The sequence below is a fragment of the Chiloscyllium plagiosum genome, chromosome 13, assembly GCF_004010195.1.
Source record: "Chiloscyllium plagiosum isolate BGI_BamShark_2017 chromosome 13, ASM401019v2, whole genome shotgun sequence".
NCBI lineage: Eukaryota > Metazoa > Chordata > Chondrichthyes > Orectolobiformes > Hemiscylliidae > Chiloscyllium > Chiloscyllium plagiosum.
Genome location: NC_057722.1, coordinates 5,665,062 through 5,687,265, shown reverse-complemented (window position 1 = coordinate 5,687,265; position 22,204 = coordinate 5,665,062). Strand labels below are relative to the sequence as shown.

General features: G+C 42.3%; 1 protein-coding gene across 2 annotated transcripts in view; it reads right to left on the bottom strand.

The window, feature by feature from the left end:
• The window catches only part of pask (PAS domain containing serine/threonine kinase), a 45,870-nt gene that overhangs the window by 23,000 nt on the left and 666 nt on the right, over positions 1-22,204 (bottom strand). For both annotated transcript variants that reach the window (XM_043701746.1, XM_043701747.1), the window contains exons 2-8: positions 17,851-18,104; positions 17,296-17,513; positions 15,320-15,490; positions 13,816-13,956; positions 13,188-13,322; positions 10,648-10,789; positions 3,101-3,273 (exon numbers count right to left, since the gene is read on the bottom strand). In XM_043701746.1, coding sequence (XP_043557681.1) covers positions 3,101-3,273; positions 10,648-10,789; positions 13,188-13,322; positions 13,816-13,956; positions 15,320-15,490; positions 17,296-17,513; positions 17,851-18,067 — 1,197 coding nt within the window. In that variant the 5' untranslated portion in view covers positions 18,068-18,104. The remainder of the gene's footprint in view (positions 1-3,100; positions 3,274-10,647; positions 10,790-13,187; positions 13,323-13,815; positions 13,957-15,319; positions 15,491-17,295; positions 17,514-17,850; positions 18,105-22,204) is intronic.

Genomic DNA, 22,204 nt, shown 5'->3' with positions numbered 1-22,204 from the left:
TAAAATTAGCGAGACCGAATGCATGGTTTGAAGCATGGTACAGGAGGGAGAGCTTCACAATCTTGAAAGATTGTGACCATTCTGGTGGATAAGGCATTGATTAAAAAGTGAGGAGCTTGCAACTCAACATAATTGAGACTAATATGGAGATTCTAGATGGTTTAAACTAAATTGACAGGGGGATAGGTGACAGCATAGAGATGTAGAAAGTGGCATAAGATACATGAACTGAAAATGTTGTCAGCATTTTCAGCAAACCCTCTCTTCTACTGTGCTGTCTGACTTGGAGTCAGTACAAATGATCTCACCACGGGAAATAGAGATGAATAGCAGCAACTTTATTAAAAATGCACAAGAAGAAGCAAGCCATTCAGATTGTTGATTATGCCCCACCATTGAATACGAACATGGGTGTTTGAGCACTTCAATGCCTTTTACCCATACTATTGTTATGGACCAGGCCAGACCTCCTCAAAATGTTTTAAGAAGGTAGCCTAGAAGGTAACCTTTTCTTATTTTAAAGGCAGATGTGAAGTGGATATTCCAGGAGTAATGCATCTGGACAAACCACTCAGCTTTAAGCAAAACAGAATTTATTTACACACTACAACTGAAACACTAAAAGAGAATTTAGAATATCTTAACAATTGGAAAACTTAACTGACCCGACACAACAACTTAACTATGGAGCTGTTCCAATCCAGTAACATCCCATAAACCCACCCTTTGGTAAAATGGTAAATCGAAACACAGATTCTTACAAGCAGGAGGAAACAACTCCCAAAAGATATTTCAGAGAGAAATCTCCCCTGCCCATTATTAAACTAGACATTTTGGCACCTCTGCCTCTGCGACCTGTCTTGACAAAAAAAAAACTAAGGACAAAATAACCTTTTTAAAGTGACAGCATCATCCCTATATCCCTTCCACAACAAATGTAATCAGAACTCTACCAATCTCTACTTTAAACATGCTCAAAGACAAAGCTTCTGTAGCCCCCAGTAGATGGAATTCCACAGATTCACAATCCTCGGAGTAAAGATATTTCTCCTCATCTCAGTTCTACATGGCATTCCTTTCACGTTTAAATTGTGCCTTCCTGGTTCTAGACTCCCCAACCAGGGGAAGAAACTTACTTGCATCTATCCTGTCTATCTGCTTAGGTTTCAATGAGATCACCTCTCCTTTACATTCCTGACACTAGCCCCAGACATGGCAGACAGGGGAGAAATTGGTGCCCATTTTGCCAAGACCTGAAAATGCTTCTGGATGGGGTGGTGCAGAGGCAGAACTTCTTCATCTCCAAGGAACCCTTAGAAGGCAGTGACCATAATATGATAGAATTTACTCTGCAATTTTAGAAAAGGGTCTTTCTCCACTCAGAGTAAGCACTCTCCAACTCTTCTCGCCAATACCTCTCATTCACTCTGCTATTGTAACCACCACTTATCAAGGTTCACACTCTCCATTTTCACCAATGCCAACAACATCCTTCCCCACTCACTCATCCCTCCCCAACTTCCAACTCACTAACTCTGCATGTTCTCTGTGCTATTTACTCACTCGCTTGAGAACTGCTCACCTGCACAAAAAGTAATAGTTGTATTCCGACTTTCACCTCCCAAAATACTCCCTCTTTCTCATTCTCGGAGATAAACAGCCCACAACAGGTTAGAAACAGGCCATAGGCTGCCTAACATAAGCTCCTCACCCGTTATGTGGACAGCATTCCGATTCTGACCATCCCTAGTGGCAGACTAACAATGTCCAAGCTCCTGGACTGACATAAGAGGCTGCCTTTGATTTACTTGCTGGGATACCCTTGACTTGATTGAGGCCTAATGACAGCCATGAGGTTCCTGCTTTTGTCTGTGCTAAATAGCATGGCAATACAGAGAAATAGGAGCCCAGTGGCAGGGAAGGCAAGGCAATACAATACAATTTATTGCAATGCAACACAACGAAGCTGAGAGTATCCAGATAGACTCAGAGTAAATGAACACTATGACAGTGAGCAAAGAGCCCAGAGATGCAACTTATGGTTCAGTTTATGAGCTGGGTTTGTGTCCCAGAGTGCAGTGCCCCCTGTTGCAGCATTACAACGATAGTTGCCAATCTAATATGGAAGTGCGGAAGTGCCTGGAAAGGCATATGAGGTGTGCCATGAAGGATCTTAGATAGTGGACACATATCTGAATCCAATACCCATGAAAGGGGAGTGATGAATGGCCAGTGCCCATGGAGTGTATCCTGAGATGTTGATGTTCAGGCTCCAACATGGAAGCCCTTCACAGCAAACACAGAACTGAAATCATGGAGTCACTGAGAATGGAAAGCACCCTTCAATCCAACCAGTCCATGCCAACCCTAATCCCAAACTAATCCTGCCTCTGCTTGGCCTATGTCCTCCCAAACGTTTCTTATTAATGAACTTACCTAAATGTCTTTTAAATTTGCAACTGTACTGCACCCACCACTTCTCTGGAAGTTCATTCTACACACAAACCACTCTCTGTATTTAAAAAAATTGCCCCTTTTTAAAAAGTCTTTCTCCTCTCGCCTTAAAAATATGCCCCCTTGTCTTGAAATTCCCCACCCTAGGAAAATGACAGCTACATTCACTTACCTAAACTCCAAATCAGCAAGTACCAACTCCATGTTGAGAATTCTCAACAACCAGTTTGTTTGGTAAGATAGGAAGTCAAATGTTCATGAGGCAAGTTAAGCAATTAATTAGGTATTTAACAAGCAATAATCCCTTTCTTGGCAACTCCCCATGGCCTAGTGGGCAACTTGTGCAAAGCATAAAACATAGCATGAGGTGATCCTGAGACTGAGATAGGCCTTGCCAGATTTCTCTAACAACTCTGCCATAAGTCTCAACATAGCCCTAGTTGCTCAGATTCTATAATATTCTGTCCTCAGTCAGTTAAAAGGGAATGGGATTAGAGGAAACTGCTCTGAATGGGATTAGAGGAAACTGCTCTCGTTTACAAGCTAGCACAGGTATGATCAGCTAGATGTATGGTCAACCTCTGGTATAATTGCCAATACTAGCCCTTACACGCATCACTAATGCAACAGATTTTTACCATCTTACCTTGCCTTGTAATTCTCTGCTCTCGTATCCAAACAACATCAGTGCAAAATTATTATTCAAACTGTGAATTGTTCCATCTGGCAGAAGAGTGATCAGTCCACTGATGGTAGTGAAAACCCACACAACTCCTGAGAAAACCACTTTCTGATTCACATCATCTTCCACAGGTACAGCTGGGAGAAAAAAAAACAATCTTTTCACACAGTTATTACAGAATCATTAGAGGTTTGAAAAGCATTTCAGGATCGAACAAATCAGTATCAAAGCATCCAGTCTCAGGGAAAAATTCATCATTCAAAATTTATTCAGTGCTGATTGTATTGCTGCACAGTCTGCTTTCTAATACCAGGCTCTGCTAAGGAAGTGAATTGAATCTGGAACATCTTAATCCCACTCTGAGTGCAAGACCACAAATGCTGACAGCAATTTGATCCTAAATTGACAACTTCATTCTTCCATAACAGGATGACTGTTTTGAGAAGTGGAAAAGTTGATGTTGCATTAGCATTTAACGGCTGGTTTCGAACCACAGAGCAGAGAGGTAATTGTTGCACATCTAGCTGATGATATTTTAATTTACTGACATGCAATAGTGGTGTGGATGCAATTAGAGATGAGTCATTATATGTACTATACCCCAGCAGTACAGAATAATGAATGGATAGCTCGGAAATACAAATGGAGGTTGGCAAAAACTCCAGTCAGTAAGGGGTTAGGTCAAAATATCACTAGGGTTAGGGTTAATGTGGAATCAAAAGAAAAATTGAAGGAGTCAGTGATAGCAGGAAACTAATTAGCACATGGAAGCATGGAAGTATGGAGAATTAGTAAGGATGGGTATGGCCAGTAGGGAAAGAAGCTGCATTTTCCCTTCACCTGCCACCAAAATATCTTGCAAAACCACTTCAAACCATATCATCTCCCAGCTAAGACAAAAGAAAAGGACAGAATGAAAAGAGATAAACAGATGAGCAAAGAGAAAAGAATAAAGAGAAGACAAAATTAGAATTTGAATTGAAAGTCAGCTTGATGGCAATCACATAGGTTCTTACAACTATCAAATAAGTTATCTAGGTCACGAATGCCCTTTGTGCAGTACAGTGGCTCAGTGGTTAGCATTGCTGCTTTACGCTCCAGGGACAGGTTTGATTCCAGCCTCAGGCAACCATGTGTGGACTTTGCATTTCTCCCCACATCTGTGTGGGTTTCCACTGGGTGCTCCAGATTCCTCTCAAAGATGTGCAAGTTTGGGGATTGGCCATATTATATTGTCCATAGTATCCAGGGATGTGCAGGCTATGTGGATTAGCTATGATTTAGGGAAAAAGTGAGGTCTGCAGATGCTGGAGATCAGAGCTGGAAATGTGTTGCTGGAAAAGCGCAGCAGGTCAGGCAGCATCCAGGGAACAGGAGAATCGACGTTTCGGGCATAAGCCCTTCTTCAGGAATGGGGAAAGTTTGTCCAGCAGGCTAAGATAAAAGGTAGGGAGGAGGGACTTGGGAGAGGGGCGTCGGAAATGTGATAGGTGGAAAGAGGTCAAGGTGAGGGTGATAGATCAGACTGGGGTGGGGGCGGAGAGGTCGGGAAGAAGATCTCAGGTTAGGAAGGCGGTGCTAAATTTTTCCAGCAGGCTAAGATAAAAGTATAGGCCACCAAATAATATCACATTGGGACGGACAACAAACACAGAAATAACTAATGCCTGTAAAAACAGTATGACTATTATCATGGGGGATTTTAATTTATATGTAGGTTGGTTGAACCAGTTTGGTCAGGCAAGCCTTGAGGAGGATTTCATCGAGTGCACCCATGACAGTTTTCCTGAACAGTATGTAATGGAAGCAATGAGAGAGCAAGCCATCATTGATCTGGTCCTGTATAATGAGACAGGAATAGGTCTTTACGGAATGCTGGTAGGGGAGGGGAGGGAAATATATCCTTGGTGGTGGGGTCCGTTTGGAGGTGGCGGAAATGGCGGCGGATGATGCGCTGTACATGGAGGTTAGTGGGGTGGTAGGTGAGGTCCAGTGGGGTTCTGTCCTGGTGGGGGTTGGAGGGGCGGGGCTCAAGGGCGGAGGAGCGGGGAGTGGAGGAGATGCGGTGGAGGGCATCGTCGACCGCGTCGGGGGGGAAATTGCGGTCCTTGAAGAAGGTGGCCGTCTGGGTTGTGCGTTTTTGGAACTGGTCCTCCTGGGAGCAGATGCGGCGGAGTCGAAGGAATTGTGAGAATGGGATGGCGTTTTTACAGGGGGCAGGATGGGAGGAGGTGTAGTCCAGGTAGCTGTGGGAGTCGGTCGGTTTGTAGTAGGTGTCCGTGTTGATTCGGTCGCCTGAGATGGAAATAGAAAGGTCGAGGAAGGGGAGGGAGGAATCCGAGACTGTCCAGGTGAATTTGAGGTCCGTGTGGAAGGTGTTGGTGAAGTGGATGAACTGTTCAACTTCCTCGTGGGAGCACGAGGCGGCGCCGATACAGTCATCGATGTAGCGGAGGAAAAGGTGGGGGGTGGGGCCAGTGTAGTTGCGGAAGATGGATTGTTCCACATATCCTACGAAGAGGGAGTATGATTTAGGGAAGACAATCTGCTATCCTTACCTGGCCTGGCCTATATTTGACTCCAGACCCACTGCAATGTGGCTAATTTTTAATTGTTGTCTGGGTTATTAGGGATGGGCAATAAATGTTGGCCTAACCAGAACTGCACAACTCATTTTTTATTTTTTAAATTCAATCAAGAGACAGATAAAAAATCAAGATGATGAGAAATTTGGGTAAGAGATAACTGCTTTCACTAGTAGTTTTTGAGAAACCAGAGGACTCAGTTTTAAAGTATTGCTGAAGAAACAGAGGGGAGATAAGGATTTTAAAAAATAATGAATGCAAATTATGGCAATTTAAAATGCAGAAATGGTGGACAACTGTAATTTTCGAGAGTCAGATAAATTCTTCAAGGAGCTAACTAGCAGTGCTCTTTCATAAGCAATTATGAATCACCCAAGCCCTTTCTCTCCAATGTGTGGTTCTATTACACCACTGTAAGCAAAAAAGAATAATTGTAATTCTGACATATTGCAAAGCAAATTTGGATGGCACATGGAAAAGCTCCAATGAACATTTGGAAGTGAAGAATACAAAACATCAGCAAACATGTTGAGTTGGTTCCATATCATTTTGTAATTTACATATATGAAGAGCCCCAGGCACCCCACAAAACCCTCAATCACCCACAGTCACACAACCACATGGGAGGAAGGTAAAAAGCAAGAGGGGAATTAACATTGCTTATTATGTAACACGACAAACGTGAAAAATTTAAGTCTCAGGAACTCCTTTTTAACCACATTGGGTTGATTGTCTCTAATCCCATCAGCACATTAAGACAGTGGTTCCCAAACTTTAGCCTCCAGTGGGGATCACAGAAGCCAAATATGGAGTTACGAGCCTCTGAGAAACAATTGCAACTGTGGACAGATGAGAGGCAATGGCAGGATGAGACTGTCACCCACTGGATCAATTGTGCCCAACAGCCCAAAGTGCTCTTCAACTTCAGAAAACACTTTTGGTGGTGGGCCTGGGTTGTGTGTGCTGCAAACAGACACAGTAAGAGACCAGCAAAGACACTTGTGCCTGGAGTACGGTAAAGTAATGAGGTAATAGGAGACCTGTGGTATTTCAAACTTCACTGCATCGCTATATTTAGCATAGATCGAGGACTGGCTAATTAATAGAAGACAGATTTGGGCAAGAGGGGCTTTCTCAGGGTGACAACCTGTACCACAGGGATGAGTGCTGGACCGACATAAATTAATGATTTGGATGCAGGAAGTGAACGCACTATCGCCAAGTCTCCAGATGAAACAAGACAGTGGTGAGAATGACTCAGAGTCTACAAAGGCATATAGGCATTTGGGGCAGTACAGTAATCAGGACTCCCGCCCACCTTCCCAGGGCCCCTTCACCGCCTCCAACACACCCCATCCACCTGGACACCCGCGCTGGCCTATTACCCGCCTTCAATCTCATTTCCAACTGCTGCTGAGACATTAACTGCCTCTCCCCATCACCCCCCAGACCATACAGAACCTCATCACCTCAGGAGATCTCCTACCCACAGCTTCCAACCTCGTAGTCCGGGAACCCCGCACCGCCCAATTCTACCTCCTTCCCAAGATCACAAGCCTGACCACCCTGGCCGACCCATTGTCTCAGCATGCTCCTGCCCCACCGAACTCATCTCCACCTACCTCGATACTGTCCTATCTCCCCAGTCCAGGAACTCCCCACACCACCCATGCCCTCCACCTCCTCCAAGACTTCCATTTCCCTGGCGCCCAACACTTCATCTTCACCATGGATATCCAATCCCTCTACACCTCCATCCGCCATGACCAGGGCCTCCACGCCCTCCATTTCTTCCTCTCCCAACGTCCCCAACAGTACCCTTTCACTAACACTCTCATTCGTTTGGCTGAACTGGTCCTTACACTTAACAATTTCTCCTTCGAATCCTCCCACTTCCTCCAGACCAAAGGGGTAACCATGGGCAACTGCATGGGCTCCAGTTATGCCGTCTCTTTGTCGGCTAGGTATAACATGTAGTTACACCGGCACCACTCCCCACTTCTTCCTCCGATACATTGATGACTGCATTTGTGCCACCTCTGGCTCCCGCGAGGAGGTTGAGCAATTCATCAACTTCACCAACACATTCCACCCCAATCTTAAATTCATCTGGACAATCTCTGACACCTCCCTCCCCTTCCTGATCCTCTCCATCTGCATTAATGACGACTGACTTGACACTGACATTTTTTACAAACCCACCGACACCCACAGCTACCTGGATTACACCTCTTCCCACCCTACCGCCTGCAAAAATGCCATCCCGTATTCCCAATTCCTCCGCATCCACCGCATCTACTCCCAGGAGGACCAGTTCCACCACAGAACACACCAGATGGCCTCCTTATTTAGAGACCGCAATTTCCCTTCCCAAGTGGTTGAAGATGCCCTCCAACGCATCTCATCCACGTCCCGCACCTCCGCCCTCAAACCCCACCCCTCCAACCGTAACAAGGACAGAACCCCCTGGTGCTCACCTTCCAGCCTACCAACCTTCGCATAAACCACATCATCCGCCGACATTTCCGCCACCTCCAAATGGACCCCATCACCACAGATATATTTCCCCACCCCTTTCCACTTTCTGCAAAGACTGTTCCTCTGTGACTATCTGGTCAGGTCCACGCCCCCAACAACCCACCCTCCCCTCCTGGCACCTTACCCGCCACCGCAGGAATTGCAAAACTGCGCCCATACCTCCTCCCTCACTTCCATTCAAGGCCCCAGAGGAGCCTTTCACATCCATCAAAGTTTCACCTGCACATCTACCAATGTAATTTATTGTATCTGTTGCTCCCGATGCAGTCTCCTCTACACTGGGGAGACTGGATGCTTCCTCGCACAGCACTTTAGGGAACATTTCTGGGACACTCACACCAATCAACCTCACCACCCCGAGGCCCAACATTTCAACTCCCCATCCCACTCTGCTGAGGACATGCAAGTCCTGGGCCTCCTCCACCGCCACTCCCTCACCACCCGACGCCTGAAGGAAGAACGCCTCATCTTCTGCCTCGAAACACTTCAACCCCAGTGCATCAATGTGGACTTCAACAGTTTCCTCATTTCCCCTCACCCCACCATACCCCAGTTCCAATCTTCCAGCTCAGTACCATCCGCATGACCTGTCCTGCCTGCCAATCTCCGAAACGTCAATTTTCTTGCTCCTCAGATGCTGCCTGACCTGCTGTGCTTTTCCAGCACCACTTTAGTCTAGACCCTGGTTTCCAGCATCTGCAGTCCTCACTTTTGCCCAGTAACTAACACCGCTTCCTCTTGGTACCAGGTTCAATTCCAGCCCTGGGTGACTGTCAGATTTTCACAGTGTCTGCGTGGGTTTTCTCCGGGTGCTCTGGTTTCCTTCCACAGTCAAAGAATGTGCAGGTTAGGTAGATTGGCCATGCTTATTGCCCCGTAGTATCCAGGGATGTGTGGGCTAGGTGTATTAGTTATGGTAAATGCAGAGTTGTAAGCATTTGAGGTCAGGGTGGGATGTTCAGATGGACCAAATGGCCTTGATCTGCATTGCAAGGATTCTATGAATTCTATGATTCTGTGAACATGTTAAGCGATTATGCAAATATTTGGCAGATGGAATAAAATGTCAGAAATGTTAGGTTATGCACTTTGGCAGGAAGAAGTGAGGAAATTAATGTTATCTGAATGAAGAAAGACTGCAGTAAACTGCAGCACAAAGAGATTTTGGAACCCTCCTGCATAAATCTCAAAAATTCAAATTCAGCAAGTAATAAGGCAGGCAAATGGAATGCTGACTTTTATTTTGAAAGGAATGGAATAGGAAAAAGGGAAGTCTTGACAAAAACTATGCAAGACACTTGCTAGACATCTCCAGGAATATTGTAAAAACAGCTTTGATCCCCTTAATCAAAAATGCACTGGCACTTGAAGCCGTCCAAAGCTTCATTAGGTTAAAACCAGGCACAGAAAGATTTTCTTATGTGATGGTGAGTAGACAGGGCCTAAACACATTGAAGTTTATAAAAATAAGAGGTGACCTCACTGAAAGATTATGGCTCTTGAGAAGGTAGATACTGAGAGGTTGTTTCTCTTTGTGTGAGACTCTAAAATCAGAGGAGACAAACACAGTGTAAGGTATTGCCCAGTTAGGACAGAGATGAGAGGGACTCCTTTCTGAGAGGGTACTGAATCTGTGACATTCTTTACTATAGATGTCTGTCAAAACTGGGTAGTTTAGTATATTAAAGTCAGTGATAGATCAGTCAGGGTGATGGGAAAGGGAGCAGAGTTGAGGAACATTAGATCAGTCATGATCGCATTGAGAGGTGAAACATACTTGATGATCCAAATGGCCTACTTCTGCTGCTATGTAGTATGATAACTGTTGTTAAAAAGATGCTCTGATTTCTAGAACTCCAAGGAAAGGTTTCCATCTGAAAAACTGCTCATCTTATTGTTTCACAGATATCATGGTCAGCTGTTGTTTAGTGTTTGTTTTGGTTTCAGCTTTTCAAAATCAGCAGATTGTATTTTTGACACAAGGTCTACTTTAGAAACTTCAAGAGTTAACAACAGGGTATTTTCATCTCGAAAGTAAAATCCACTTTCATAATAACAAATTATATCACAGTTAAAAATCACACAACACCAGGTTATAGTCCAACAGGTTTAATTGGAAGCACACTAGCTTTCGGAGCGACGCTCCTTCATCAGGTGATTGTCAATCACCTGATGAAGGAGCGTCGCTCCGAAAGCTAGTGTGCTTCCAATTAAACCTGTTGGACTATAACCTGGTGTTGTGTGATTTTTAACTTTGTACACCCCAGTCCAACACCGGCATCTCCGAATTATATCACAAGTCACACCAATCAAAGGTTTGCTCAGTATTAACTGTTCCCTTCGACATTTATTTTTTTCCTAAGGCAAAACGAGAGCTATTCACTGTACCTGCATAACTGAGATCTGGTGGATGAGGAGGTTGATGGTCTTCACTGCTTGGCCCCTGCAGGCCTTTATCATTCAGTTTAATGCTGAGAGGAAAAGTAGTGCCATCTTTTGCTCTGCCAGCTGCACGCTGAATTTTCAAATTCTGAAAGAAGAGGTAAACTGTAAAAAGTAACAAACATCTAACAAAGACTTCAAAAACATCCCTACCACCTCCTTCAACCATTGGTAAACTACTATCCTTTGCCTCCATTTGTACTGTAACTTTAGGCAACATGATTTTTCACAGCTAAAACACAATGTTGGAGTTCTATGCAAATGTTAATGAGCATACAGTACTGACTTTGTTAACTATTTAGATGCACAAACGTTTCTCATGCACATAAATAAGTGCCCTTGTTTTCTTGATTATATGTTGAAGATTTTTGTCTAAATCCAGTGTCCAAAGACAAGATCAAGCAATTCAACTAAATACAAACATCTAAGGTTTGGTTAAACATGTTTGATTTTTCAGCTCAATAAAGTTGTGTTATTTAACATTTGGCATCAGTTGTTTCCTGGAAAGTATTTCTTGTCCTACTTGGTTTAAAGTTTACCTCCCTAAATGAGAGCAGTAGCTGAGATAGATTCCTTCTACATTGAAAATAGGAAAAGAAAGACCATACAAAAATACACAGTTCAATGTGGTCAGGACTGTCTGTCATTTCATACTTAAGAAAGCTTTAAGATTAAAAAACTTTAAACCCAAAATGAGCCATATGGAGTAAAAAAAATGAACAATTACTGTTCTGCAATAAATAGAACAACGGCTTATCTTGTATCTGTCTCTCCACTGGTCGTCCATTCTGTTTCTTTACTTACTTACCGTTTTTCTTTGTCTCCACATAGGTTTTGTATGTTGAAACTGGATCTTTTCCTCAAGTTTGGCATCTTTAGCGCACAGTAAACACAAGCAAGTTGTAGGTCATACAACTGTAGTGAGTCTTCATTTGATTGCTATTTTAGGGAAATTGGGCAAATCCAGGAGGGATTGTCGGACAGGATAAGGCCATTCAAGTCCTCTAGTCCACTGTTCAATTAGAGCAGAGTTGGTTTGTACCTTAAGCACCATCTCTCCACCTTAGTTCCATATCCCTCAATGCTCTTACCTATCAAAAACCCAACTTTGTTTGAAATTATCAACTGAATACCAAACTTGAGAAAACCCCAGATACCCATAATGCTGTGTGGATAAGTGCTTCCTGCAATCACCCCAAATCTCCTAGCTTTGTTAATGTCACGTTCCCATGCACTGAAACAGTTTTTCTCTATTAACATATCAAATCTTTTAATGAACTTTCCACATTCAAGGGCATGCAGTGCTCCCACAGCTAATATAAATGTAATAGTTCCTTCTGCTTTAAATCTTGTCCTTTGAAAAAGGCTACTTTGTCTTTATGAGCTTGGATGTCCCACCAGCTGTGAGGAATTTCTGGGCTTGAACCCTGAAATCGCTATACTCATTTACACTTTCTGAACTCCATCCTATAGTCTTGTGCACTCAGCTAACTACTAGTGTCCCTTTGCAATCCTCTGTTCTAATCTGTACTAATTTATTGTTTGATCTAAAGCCATTGTCAGAAATTTCTATCTAAAGTTCTTCTGTCACACAAGTCATTTTCTTCATACAACGATAAGCTGTAGCAATGGTACAGATCTCTGGAGATATTAGCCGCATCCTAACAATCAGGACACATACGTAGCATCCTTATTCTCCATCTGCTATCTTCTGTAGGTACAGATATACTGTAGGTAATCTAATCTAAACAAATCCTTATTCAACCCAACAGGTTAGCTTTAATATTATGAATTTTCATATTTGAAGTCTCTGTTCATCTTGTTGAAAGTCTTCGGGACATCCATGTAAACAATTAAGTCAATAAACTCTCAGCATTGCATTCCAATTTACTATTTTGACTTCAACAAGTGGTGGAATAAACAAACTCATCAAGTTGTGGCTTAGGTTGTCAAGTCAGATATACTCAGTATTCAACACATACAGTAACAATACAGCATTTAAATTAATTTGTAGCTTTGGACATGACTATTCTCTTGGAATACTAAACAAATAAAAAAGGCACTTAGCTATGTCTGAGCAAAACTCCCCTTGAAACATAATCCCACATGTCAGGTGTGGCTTTCAATATTATCCAGTTCCACAGTGGCTTGCTACTCTTCTTCATAAAAACTGCTGACTGGAAGGAAATTAGCCAAAGATTATAGAAAAAAATTCCTTTCAGGATACCTTGGAACACACTGGTCAGCATTTCAGGATCTCAAAAACGTGTCTAGCAAAGCAGCTGCATTCAAAAACATCAACCTCCCTGTATCAAACCAAGGTGCCCAAACAGACTGCATAGAACATTGCTTCAATAAATAGAAATACATCTTTAAGTTAACATGTACTTGATGTGTACACCCCTCCCTGTATTTTAAGGAAGCTGTTAGAAGCCTTCCATCCTTCTCGTCTTACTTTACAATACCCACATTCAGCATTCTCAAACCTTTGGTATCTTTGTGCAAGATGAGGGTATCTTTATTGAAGGAATAAGATCAGTTATTGCAAAGCCTATTATTTCATCTGTAGATGTGTATCCATGGAGATAAGCAAACGATGCATCACAGGATACAATTCTTCCCTAAAGAAAGAAATAAATCAACGTGAAATAAATCAAAGTGTGTGTGGAACAGGCATGCATTTTAGCATCCATAACATGCAATACATAGGGCAGGGTGGACAATAAGAGTACAAGAGTCTGGAAATTCTTATTTTGAAATTCCTTCAGCCCTACAATTCTCCAAAATATCTCTACTGTCAATTATGATATCTTACAGGTGAATTTAAACTGTTCCAATAATCAGTGCCCTTACCTTCAACTACCATTTTAAAATTCCCTTCTAAAATATTTCAGTCTACCTGTATTTCCTCCCAAAGACATTCCTTAAACCTAACCTCTTTGACCAAGATTTTAATCACTTGCCCTAATATCTCCATATGGTAACTTGGTGACAAACTTTCTTTGATGACGCCTGTGAATTGCTTTGGGATTTTTACCACATTAAAAAATGCTACATAAATGAAGTTGTTCAACTTCAAGTTGAGACACACAACAACTACATATATGTACTCACACTGCCTGTGAATGTGACAGAGGCAGTAAGTCGCTCTACAGGTTCCATCACCACAACACAGCACTGCCTGTCTTCACCAGTCATGCGCTTCATCCAGACTGATACAGGGATCTCCACTCCACTGCTACTAATAATGTCAATCTGTAAATAAGAACACAAGCCATGGTAAGAAAACTGGAAGAGGGTTTATCAAAAAGATACAATGCAAACAATTGTTTGTTTATCTCGTTTGAGTTGGTGGGGAGAATCCCAATAACGAGTCTCTTTATGTTACATACCAGGAAGCAGCAGCTTGCTTTTGGATAATGACTTTCTAAAATAATGTGCAATAAAAGTTCAAAGTGCCATTCCACTTGTCCCTTCCCATCCTGAGCAAATGCAGGTTGATTTTATGTTAATCCTCTTCCTTCAGTACTGGGTTTAACATACATAGTGGGAAAATGTGAACTTGTCCACTTTAGCAGGAAGAATAAACAAGTATATTATTTAAATAAAGAGCAATGGCAGAATGTTTTTTTGTCTGTAGGATGAAGTACAGATTGAAGGTTACACAAACAGAGGTAGGTAAGTAGGTTGGAAAGAGGACATTAGGAGGGCACAAAGTGAGTGGGCAAAGATATGAAAAATGGAGAATAATGTGGGAATGTGTGACTGTCCATTTTGACAGGAAGAATCTGAAATATTATTTAAATAAGGAGAGATTGCAGAGTATTGGATAGAGAGATCCTGTATCCCATTACATATGAATCACAAAAAGCTACTGTACAAGTACAGTTAATAATTAGGAAAGCTGAGATAATGTTATCGTTTATTGCAAGGTGAATTGAAAACAAAAGCATGGAGGTGTTGCTTCAGGCATTCAAGGCACTGGCAAGACTGCATCTGAAATATTATACACAGTATCGGTGACTTTATCCAAGGAATAACGTAAATGTATTATTGGAGAGAGATCAGATACTACTTGCTAGACTAATCCCTGGAATTGATACCCTGGTGGATGGATGGTCACAAATAGTTGGCTTACGAGGAAAGGTTGGACAGGTCAGGCTTTGTTTCTGATAAAGTTTAGAAGAGAGGGGACACAATTGAAATATATAAGTTCCTGAAAGGTCTTGACAGGGTACAGAAGCTGTTTCTTTTTGTGGGACAATCTGGAACTGAGGTCAATGTTTTAAAAATCAGACTTCAGCCATTTAAAACAGAGAGAGAAGGTGAAATGCTTTCCCTGAGGGCCTTGAGTATTTGGAAATCTCTTCCTGAAAAGGTGGTGGAAGCAGCGTCTTTGAATATTTTTAACGCCAAGGTTGATAGATTTTTATCACTGATACTTTCAGATTATGAGGCGAGGTGAGCTTTTATGTATGTTTGGTTTAATTAGCAGAAGGGTCCACTGCCATCTCATAACAGTAGCCAACTTTGCACCTTCAACACAAATAACTCATCAAGAGCACGACAACAGAAACATGAAGAGACATCCATTCATTGTGCTGATTTGGTCACATACCACTTTTCCAGAGATAGTCACAACTCGTCCATCAAGTTCTGGATGTTCTTCATTCAGCACCTCTTCCAGCTCATGACTGGACTTTGACACGAGTAACGACAACTTCTGACCAATTAGCTCTTTGCTACTGTAACAAAGCAGCTTACAAGCCATGTCATTGGCCACTAATATCTGTTGAAACAGAGAAACAGCAAAAAAAATCAGAATGATAAGAGGTGTCAGATAGAAAATCACCAGTGTTTCACGAAGGCATCATATCATTTTGTGAAACAGATCTAGAAGACTAGATAATTGGAGTTTTTACTCTTATCTGCAGGCAACTGTTCCAACAGGTCAACTAAACAGGTGGGGAACAAAAGGGGTTAAATAGCAGGGAAAGGAAAGAAATGCTGTACAGTCATCAAGAAGAGTTCAACATTTCTTGGCTTAAAAACTGGGTGGCAGTAGAAGACTTTTTTTAAAAATTCACTTGTGGAATGTGAGCATAACTGACTGGTCAACATTCATTGCCCAACCCTAGTTGCACTTGAGAAGGTGGTCAAGGGCTACCTTCTTGAACTGCTGCAGTTCATTTGGTGAAGGTAGGTCCACAAAGTCCTTAGGGAGGGAGTTCCAGGATTTTGAACCAGCAACACTGAAGAAATGGTAAGATATTTTCAAGTCAGCATAGTCAGTGGCTTGGAGGGCATCTTGCAGGGCTGGTGTTCCCAGGTATCTGCTGCTCTTTTCCTTGCAGATAGAAGTGCTGTCGAAGGATCTTTCGTAAATTTCAGCAGTGCATCTTGTAGATAGTAGACACTGCTGCTATTGAGTGACAGTGGTGTAGGGAGTTGATGCTTGTGGATTAAATGCCTATCAAGTGAGCTGCTTTGTCCTGGACGATGTCAAACTTTTTGAGTGTTGTTGAAAGTACAGTCATCCAGGCAAGTGGGCAGCATTCCAACACTCCTGACTTGCGCTTCATTGACAGTGGACAGGCTTTGGCAAGTCAGTATGTGACTTTCTTGTCACAGTATTCCAAGCCACTAACTTGCTCTTCCAGTCACTGTATTTATATGGCGAGTCCAGTTGAGTTTCTGGTCAATGGTAACCTGGACACCACTCAGCTGAGGCAAGAGAATCTTAACAGTATTTCAGACATGGCACATTGTTACAAGCATTCCCAGCTCAGGCTGTAAAAAGCATGAAAACAAGATTTGAATTTGACTTGAATCTCAATTAGAATGTCCACAATATACCAGGTGCACATGCAGGATTTAGCCCAATAAGATAGAATAAGCACAATTTGCTGTTTTAGATAGTAGCAATGTAGCATGACAGAAATGTCATCATTAAACACACCTGCGAGTGTATTTTATGAATAAATTGGCCCAAATACCTAAGAAATCCTAAGATAAAAGTTAGCATTGAACAATACCATCCTCCCTCAGACAAGTATAACTTGACTATGTAAATATTAGAGGAGAAAGTGAGGTCTGCAGATGCTGGAGATCAGAGATGGAAATGTGTTGCTGGAAAAGCGCAGCAGGTCAGGCAGCATCTAGGGAACAGGAGAATCGACGTTTCGGGCATTAGCCCTTCTTCAGGAAAGGCTGAAATGCTGTACAGTCATCAAGAAGAGTTCAACATTTCTTGGCTTAAAAACTGGGTGTTTCCTGAAGAAGGGCTAATGCCCGAAATGTCGATTCTCCTGTTCCCTAGATGCTGCCTGACCTGCTGCGCTTTTCCAGCAACACATTTCCATCTATGTAAATATTAGGTCTTTTTCTGTGTTGCCACTTTCACAAAACCACACAAAGTCTCCTCAGGATTATGCACATTTGACCTTCTGCAAATACAATGTGGCTCTACCTCTTCCATTCCCTAGCCCAAACCACATTTTCTTAACTTGTTTGAAACTGGTTTCTCCAAGCTATATGTAGTAAATATATGCCAAACGTGTCCAGTAGGCTGAAAGATCAGGGTCTATCTTATACCTCTGTAGTCAGGCCATCAATTGTAAGGATAGCTTTGTTCGGGTTGCGCACGGCAGCAGGTAGGGTAGAATTGCCATCACTTCCGAGAAGATTCCAAAAGTTGCTTGATATATTAGAAGCTGACCCAGGCCCAGGGCAAGAAATGGAACCACTGAGATCAGTCACGAGAAGGTTTCGGGAGGCCACAGAGGAATAACTGTAGGAGTTCAGAGATTCTCCTTTTGGAAGCAAGCAATGAATAATCAGTAAGGTCAAGCCAAACTTCGTCACCTTCTAACTTCAAAAGATTTTGGGTTAAACAGTTAAAATGCACTAAAACCTAAACATATGGTCAAAGATTACCATGTAATCTGAAACTTCATTGTAATACATCACCTAAATTTGAAGGCAAACAACACTATCCAGTACCATAGCAGAATTCTACAATGTGCATACTTATTAATGGGTCAATCTACATTTCAATTCTTCTCAATTGTTGCAAATTGCAATTAAAGTTTGAACGTTCCTAACAGAAAAACTCTTCCAGCACACACTACAACAATTGGAAAATGTTACCTGTGAAAGATTCCAAGTTCCAGTGGGTGCCTGGAGGTACCTTCCGCAGTGCAGGCTTTGTTAAGCGTGGAAATGTTTTGCTGAAGTCAAAAGAATCGTTTAACTTCTTTTCAAGTCCAAACAGAGCTGCCCTCATTCTCTTGCCTTTCTCCAAACTATCACATGGGGATAAAGCTCTATATTTACGATCAAAGGAGCCCAAGAGTCGTGACTCCATGTTTAGCACTTACACAGTAAATTACGTGACCATTCACCTAACAAACAGATAAAGGACAGTCAGAAAAAAAAATAGAAACACAGCAACTGTTCATAACATTTTGGTCACTATTCCAAGTTTGCAATGCAGAATCAAGTACCAAGCACCAAAACAGCCGAACAGTTGGCAGTGAAAGACCAGGCAGAAGAAGTGCAACTTTACCCACCTTAAAATTGCTACTGTATTTTTTTGATAAAACAAATCAGAAATGTGGCAAACTTGCAATTTTTGAGAAGATTTGTAGTTCAGATTGAGGTTCAGGTTGCAAGTTTGCTCGCTGAGGTGGAAGATTTGTTTTCAGACATTTCGTCACCATGCTAGGTAACACCATCAGTGGGCCTCCGTTGAAGTGCTGGTGTTCTGTCCTGCTTTGCTATTTATGTGTCTTGGTCCGTTGTGGTGGATGACATCACTCTTGGTTCTTTTTCTGAGATGTTGGTAAATGGAGTCCAAATTGATGTGTTTGTTGATGAAGTTCTGGTTTGAATGCCTGGCCTCTAGGAATTCCCATGCATGTCTTTGTTTAGCCCACCCCAGGATGGATATCCCACAACCCACTTCACCTTCAATGACAAGACCTACAGACAAATCAATGGGACACCCACGGAATCACAAATATCAGGATTCTTGGCAGAACTCCATCAACAAACACATTGATTTGGATCCCATTGACTAACGTGTCAGAAAAAGAATCAGAAGTGATATCACCCATCACAACAGACCAAGACACAAATAGAAAACATGACAGAACACCAGCACTTCAAACGGAGGCTCACTGATGATGTCACCTCGGATGGTGACAAAATATCTGAAAACAAATCTTCCAGCTCAGTAAGCAAACTTACAACACATGGCAAACTGTTAGTGAAACTAAAAATTAACCATTCAGATCATTCACACATACCCTGACTGAAGATCATATTATTGGCACAAACTTTCAGAGGTGTTGTATTAACAAACATTGTCAGGGTCAGAGTTATACAGCATGGTCATAGACCCTCCAGTCCAACTCAGATAATCTAAATTGATCTAGTCCCATTTGCTAGTATTTGGCCTATAACCCTCTAAACCTTTCCTATTCATGCATCCATCCAGATGCCTTTTAAATGACATAATTAAACCTGCCAGCACCACTTCCTCTGACAGCTCATTGCATAGACATACCACCCTCTGCATGAAAACATTGCCCCTCAGATCCTTTTAAATCTTTCCCCTCTCACCTTAAACCTGCACCCTTAGTTTTGGATTCTCGTACCCTGGAAAAAAGATCTTGGCCAATCACCCTATCCATACCCCCCCATTATTTTATAACCCCTCTAAGGTCACCCCTCTGCCTCTGACGCTCCAGGGAAAAAAAGCCCCATCCTATTCAGCCTCTCCCTATGGTGCAAACCCTTCATTTCCACCAACATCTTTGTAAACCTTTCCTCTACCCTTTCAAGTTCAATAACATCTTTCATAAAGCAGGGAGACCAGAATTGAATGTAGTATGCCAAAAGTGACCTCAATGTCCTGTACAGCCGCAAAATTACATCACAACTCCTACGCCCTAATCAATGAAGGCAAGCGTGCCAGATGCCTTCTTCACCACTCTGTCTAACAGCAACTCCACTTTCAAGAAACTGTGCACCTGCACCCCTTGTTCTCTTTGTTTGGCAATACTCCCCAGGGCCCTACCATTAAGTGTATAAGTCCTGCCCTGGTATGCCTTACCAAAATGCAACACGTCACACTCATCTAAATTAAAATTCATCTTCCACCCCTCAGCCCAGTTGGCCCAGCTGATTAGGATTGCATTGTACTCAGAGATAACCTTTGTCGCTGTCCATTACACCACCTACTTTGGTGTTATCTGCAACCTTACTGATCATACCTCTATATTCACGTGCTGTTCATTTATACAAATGACAAAAAGTAGTGGACCCAGCGCTGATCCTTGTGACACACCATTGGTCACAGGCCTCCAGTCTTTGTAAAAAGGTTAAGCCCCATTTTTGATCTTCATTTTGTTTTTTAATTGAACAGCTTTATTAACTTATTCTGCCACTTTCCATGACTTGTGTGCAAAACTCTACAGCTGACAGTGGCTGCACCCTCTTTAAAATTGTCAATAACGTGGTCTCTTTTCAGTCCTCCTCTCAAGAACACAGATGATTTCAGCTGATTGTTAAAATTACAGCATAGGCAGTCACTTGACTCAGCATGAATTTGCTGACTCTTCATGTACTATTAATTCAAAGTCCTGCTTCATCTGCCCTTTCCCACTCCCACAAGCTCTTATTTTCTACCTTTCAAGAACCAAGCGAAAATATTATTTGTTAAGAGAAGCTTTCTTCCTGCCCTGCTTCGAGAGACTTTTCCAGGGAAGCAGTCCATTGCTGTCCACTATCATCACGAAATGACTGTTTACAGTTCACCGCAGGTGCAGCTGAGAATTGAGAGCATAAGCTGACTTATCAAGTTTCCTTGCAGCCTTTCTTTCACCCTCAAATCCACCTGTTTCAAGGTACTATATCCAACTTCTGCATTGTTCCATCAAAACAAAGGCAGACCTGTATTTATATAGTGCCCATGGTGATATCTGGATGTCCTATATCACTTTATGCCCAAAAGTAGTATGAAACTGGTGCTCTGTTGTATTGTAGGAAATGGCAGCCATGTCGCCACAAACAGTACAGGCCATTCTGCTATAATGTGCATTTCGTTAATGTGAATTGGCCATAATAGTTTGATGAATTGGGGACACTGTTTCTAAAGCACGTGTTGGCTGTAACGCAACTACAGTGCCAACACTTTTAAGCATTGTTTCTAAACCGCTATTTCTCTATAACACGGGGTTGTACAAGAATGCAACTAACGTGTTATTGAAGAACTATCTGTGGTGAGAGAATAACCAAATAATCTGTTCTGGAAACATAGGAAATAGGAGTAGATGATGATTTGGTCTTTTGAGCCTGCTCAGCCATTTAAATGATCATGACTGATCATCTACCCAGCACCCTCTTCCTGCTCTCTCACCATATACTTTGATCCCTTTAGGTCTAAGGAGTAAATCCGATACCCCTTTGAAAACATTTGATGTTTTGGTCATAACTGCTTTCTGTGGCAGAGAATTCCAGAGTCACCTCTCTATGGGTGAAAAAAATTCTCCTCATCTCAGTCCTTAATAGCATACCCTATAGCCTTAGACCATGGCCTCTGCTTACATACCTTCTGATCCATCAGGAAAATCCTTCCTGCATTTACCTCATCTAGTCCTGTTAGAATTTTATAGGCTTCTAAAAAAAAACCTCCCTCGTTCTTTAACACTTTAGTGAATACAAATCCTAACTGATCCAGTTTCTCTTCATGCTCCACTCCTACTATCCCAGGAATCAGCCCGGAAAATCTTTGATCTTCTTGCAAAGCCAGAACATCCTTCCTCAGATAAGGAGATCAAAGCTGCAGACAATACTCCAGGTGTGGTCTCACCAAAGGCTTATGCAATTGCCTTAGAGAAGGTGGTGGTGGTGAGCTGCCTTCTTGAACCAGTCCAGTATACTGTTCTGTGGAAAGTTCCAGCATTTTGACCTAGCGACAGTGAAGGAATGGCAACTTGATTCCAAGTCAGTATATGTCTAAGAAGGGAATCACTTGAGCCATATTTTTAACAAATATTTTTAAAATTATAATATATCCAATTTCAGATCATGATAACTTTGTAGAGCAATGTGTCCTAGTTGAAGGGATGCAGCTCTGTTGTAGCAACAGCAAAAGATTAGCTTCAGTGTCAGAAGTCAGATGACAGTTGACCAGCCACGGTAAGAATGACTTAGCTGCTAATGTGAATCTCTTAAAAGAAGCAAAACTAAATCGAGTCCTACTCATCTGGATTGTTTTCATATCTGTCTCACTGTTAAGAAATTTTCTACCATTCCAATCTGTTTCCCACTGTTTTCTTTCCTCTTCTGAAAATCTCACTATTGGCAACAGTTCAACTTTAGAATGTCTTTCACCATTTTCCAATGTGTATTCAATGGGATGGGATGGGGTGGGGTGGGGGAGAACCTCGGTCGGGGAGTGATCCTCCAGGGGGGATGGGGTTGATCCGTCAGGGGG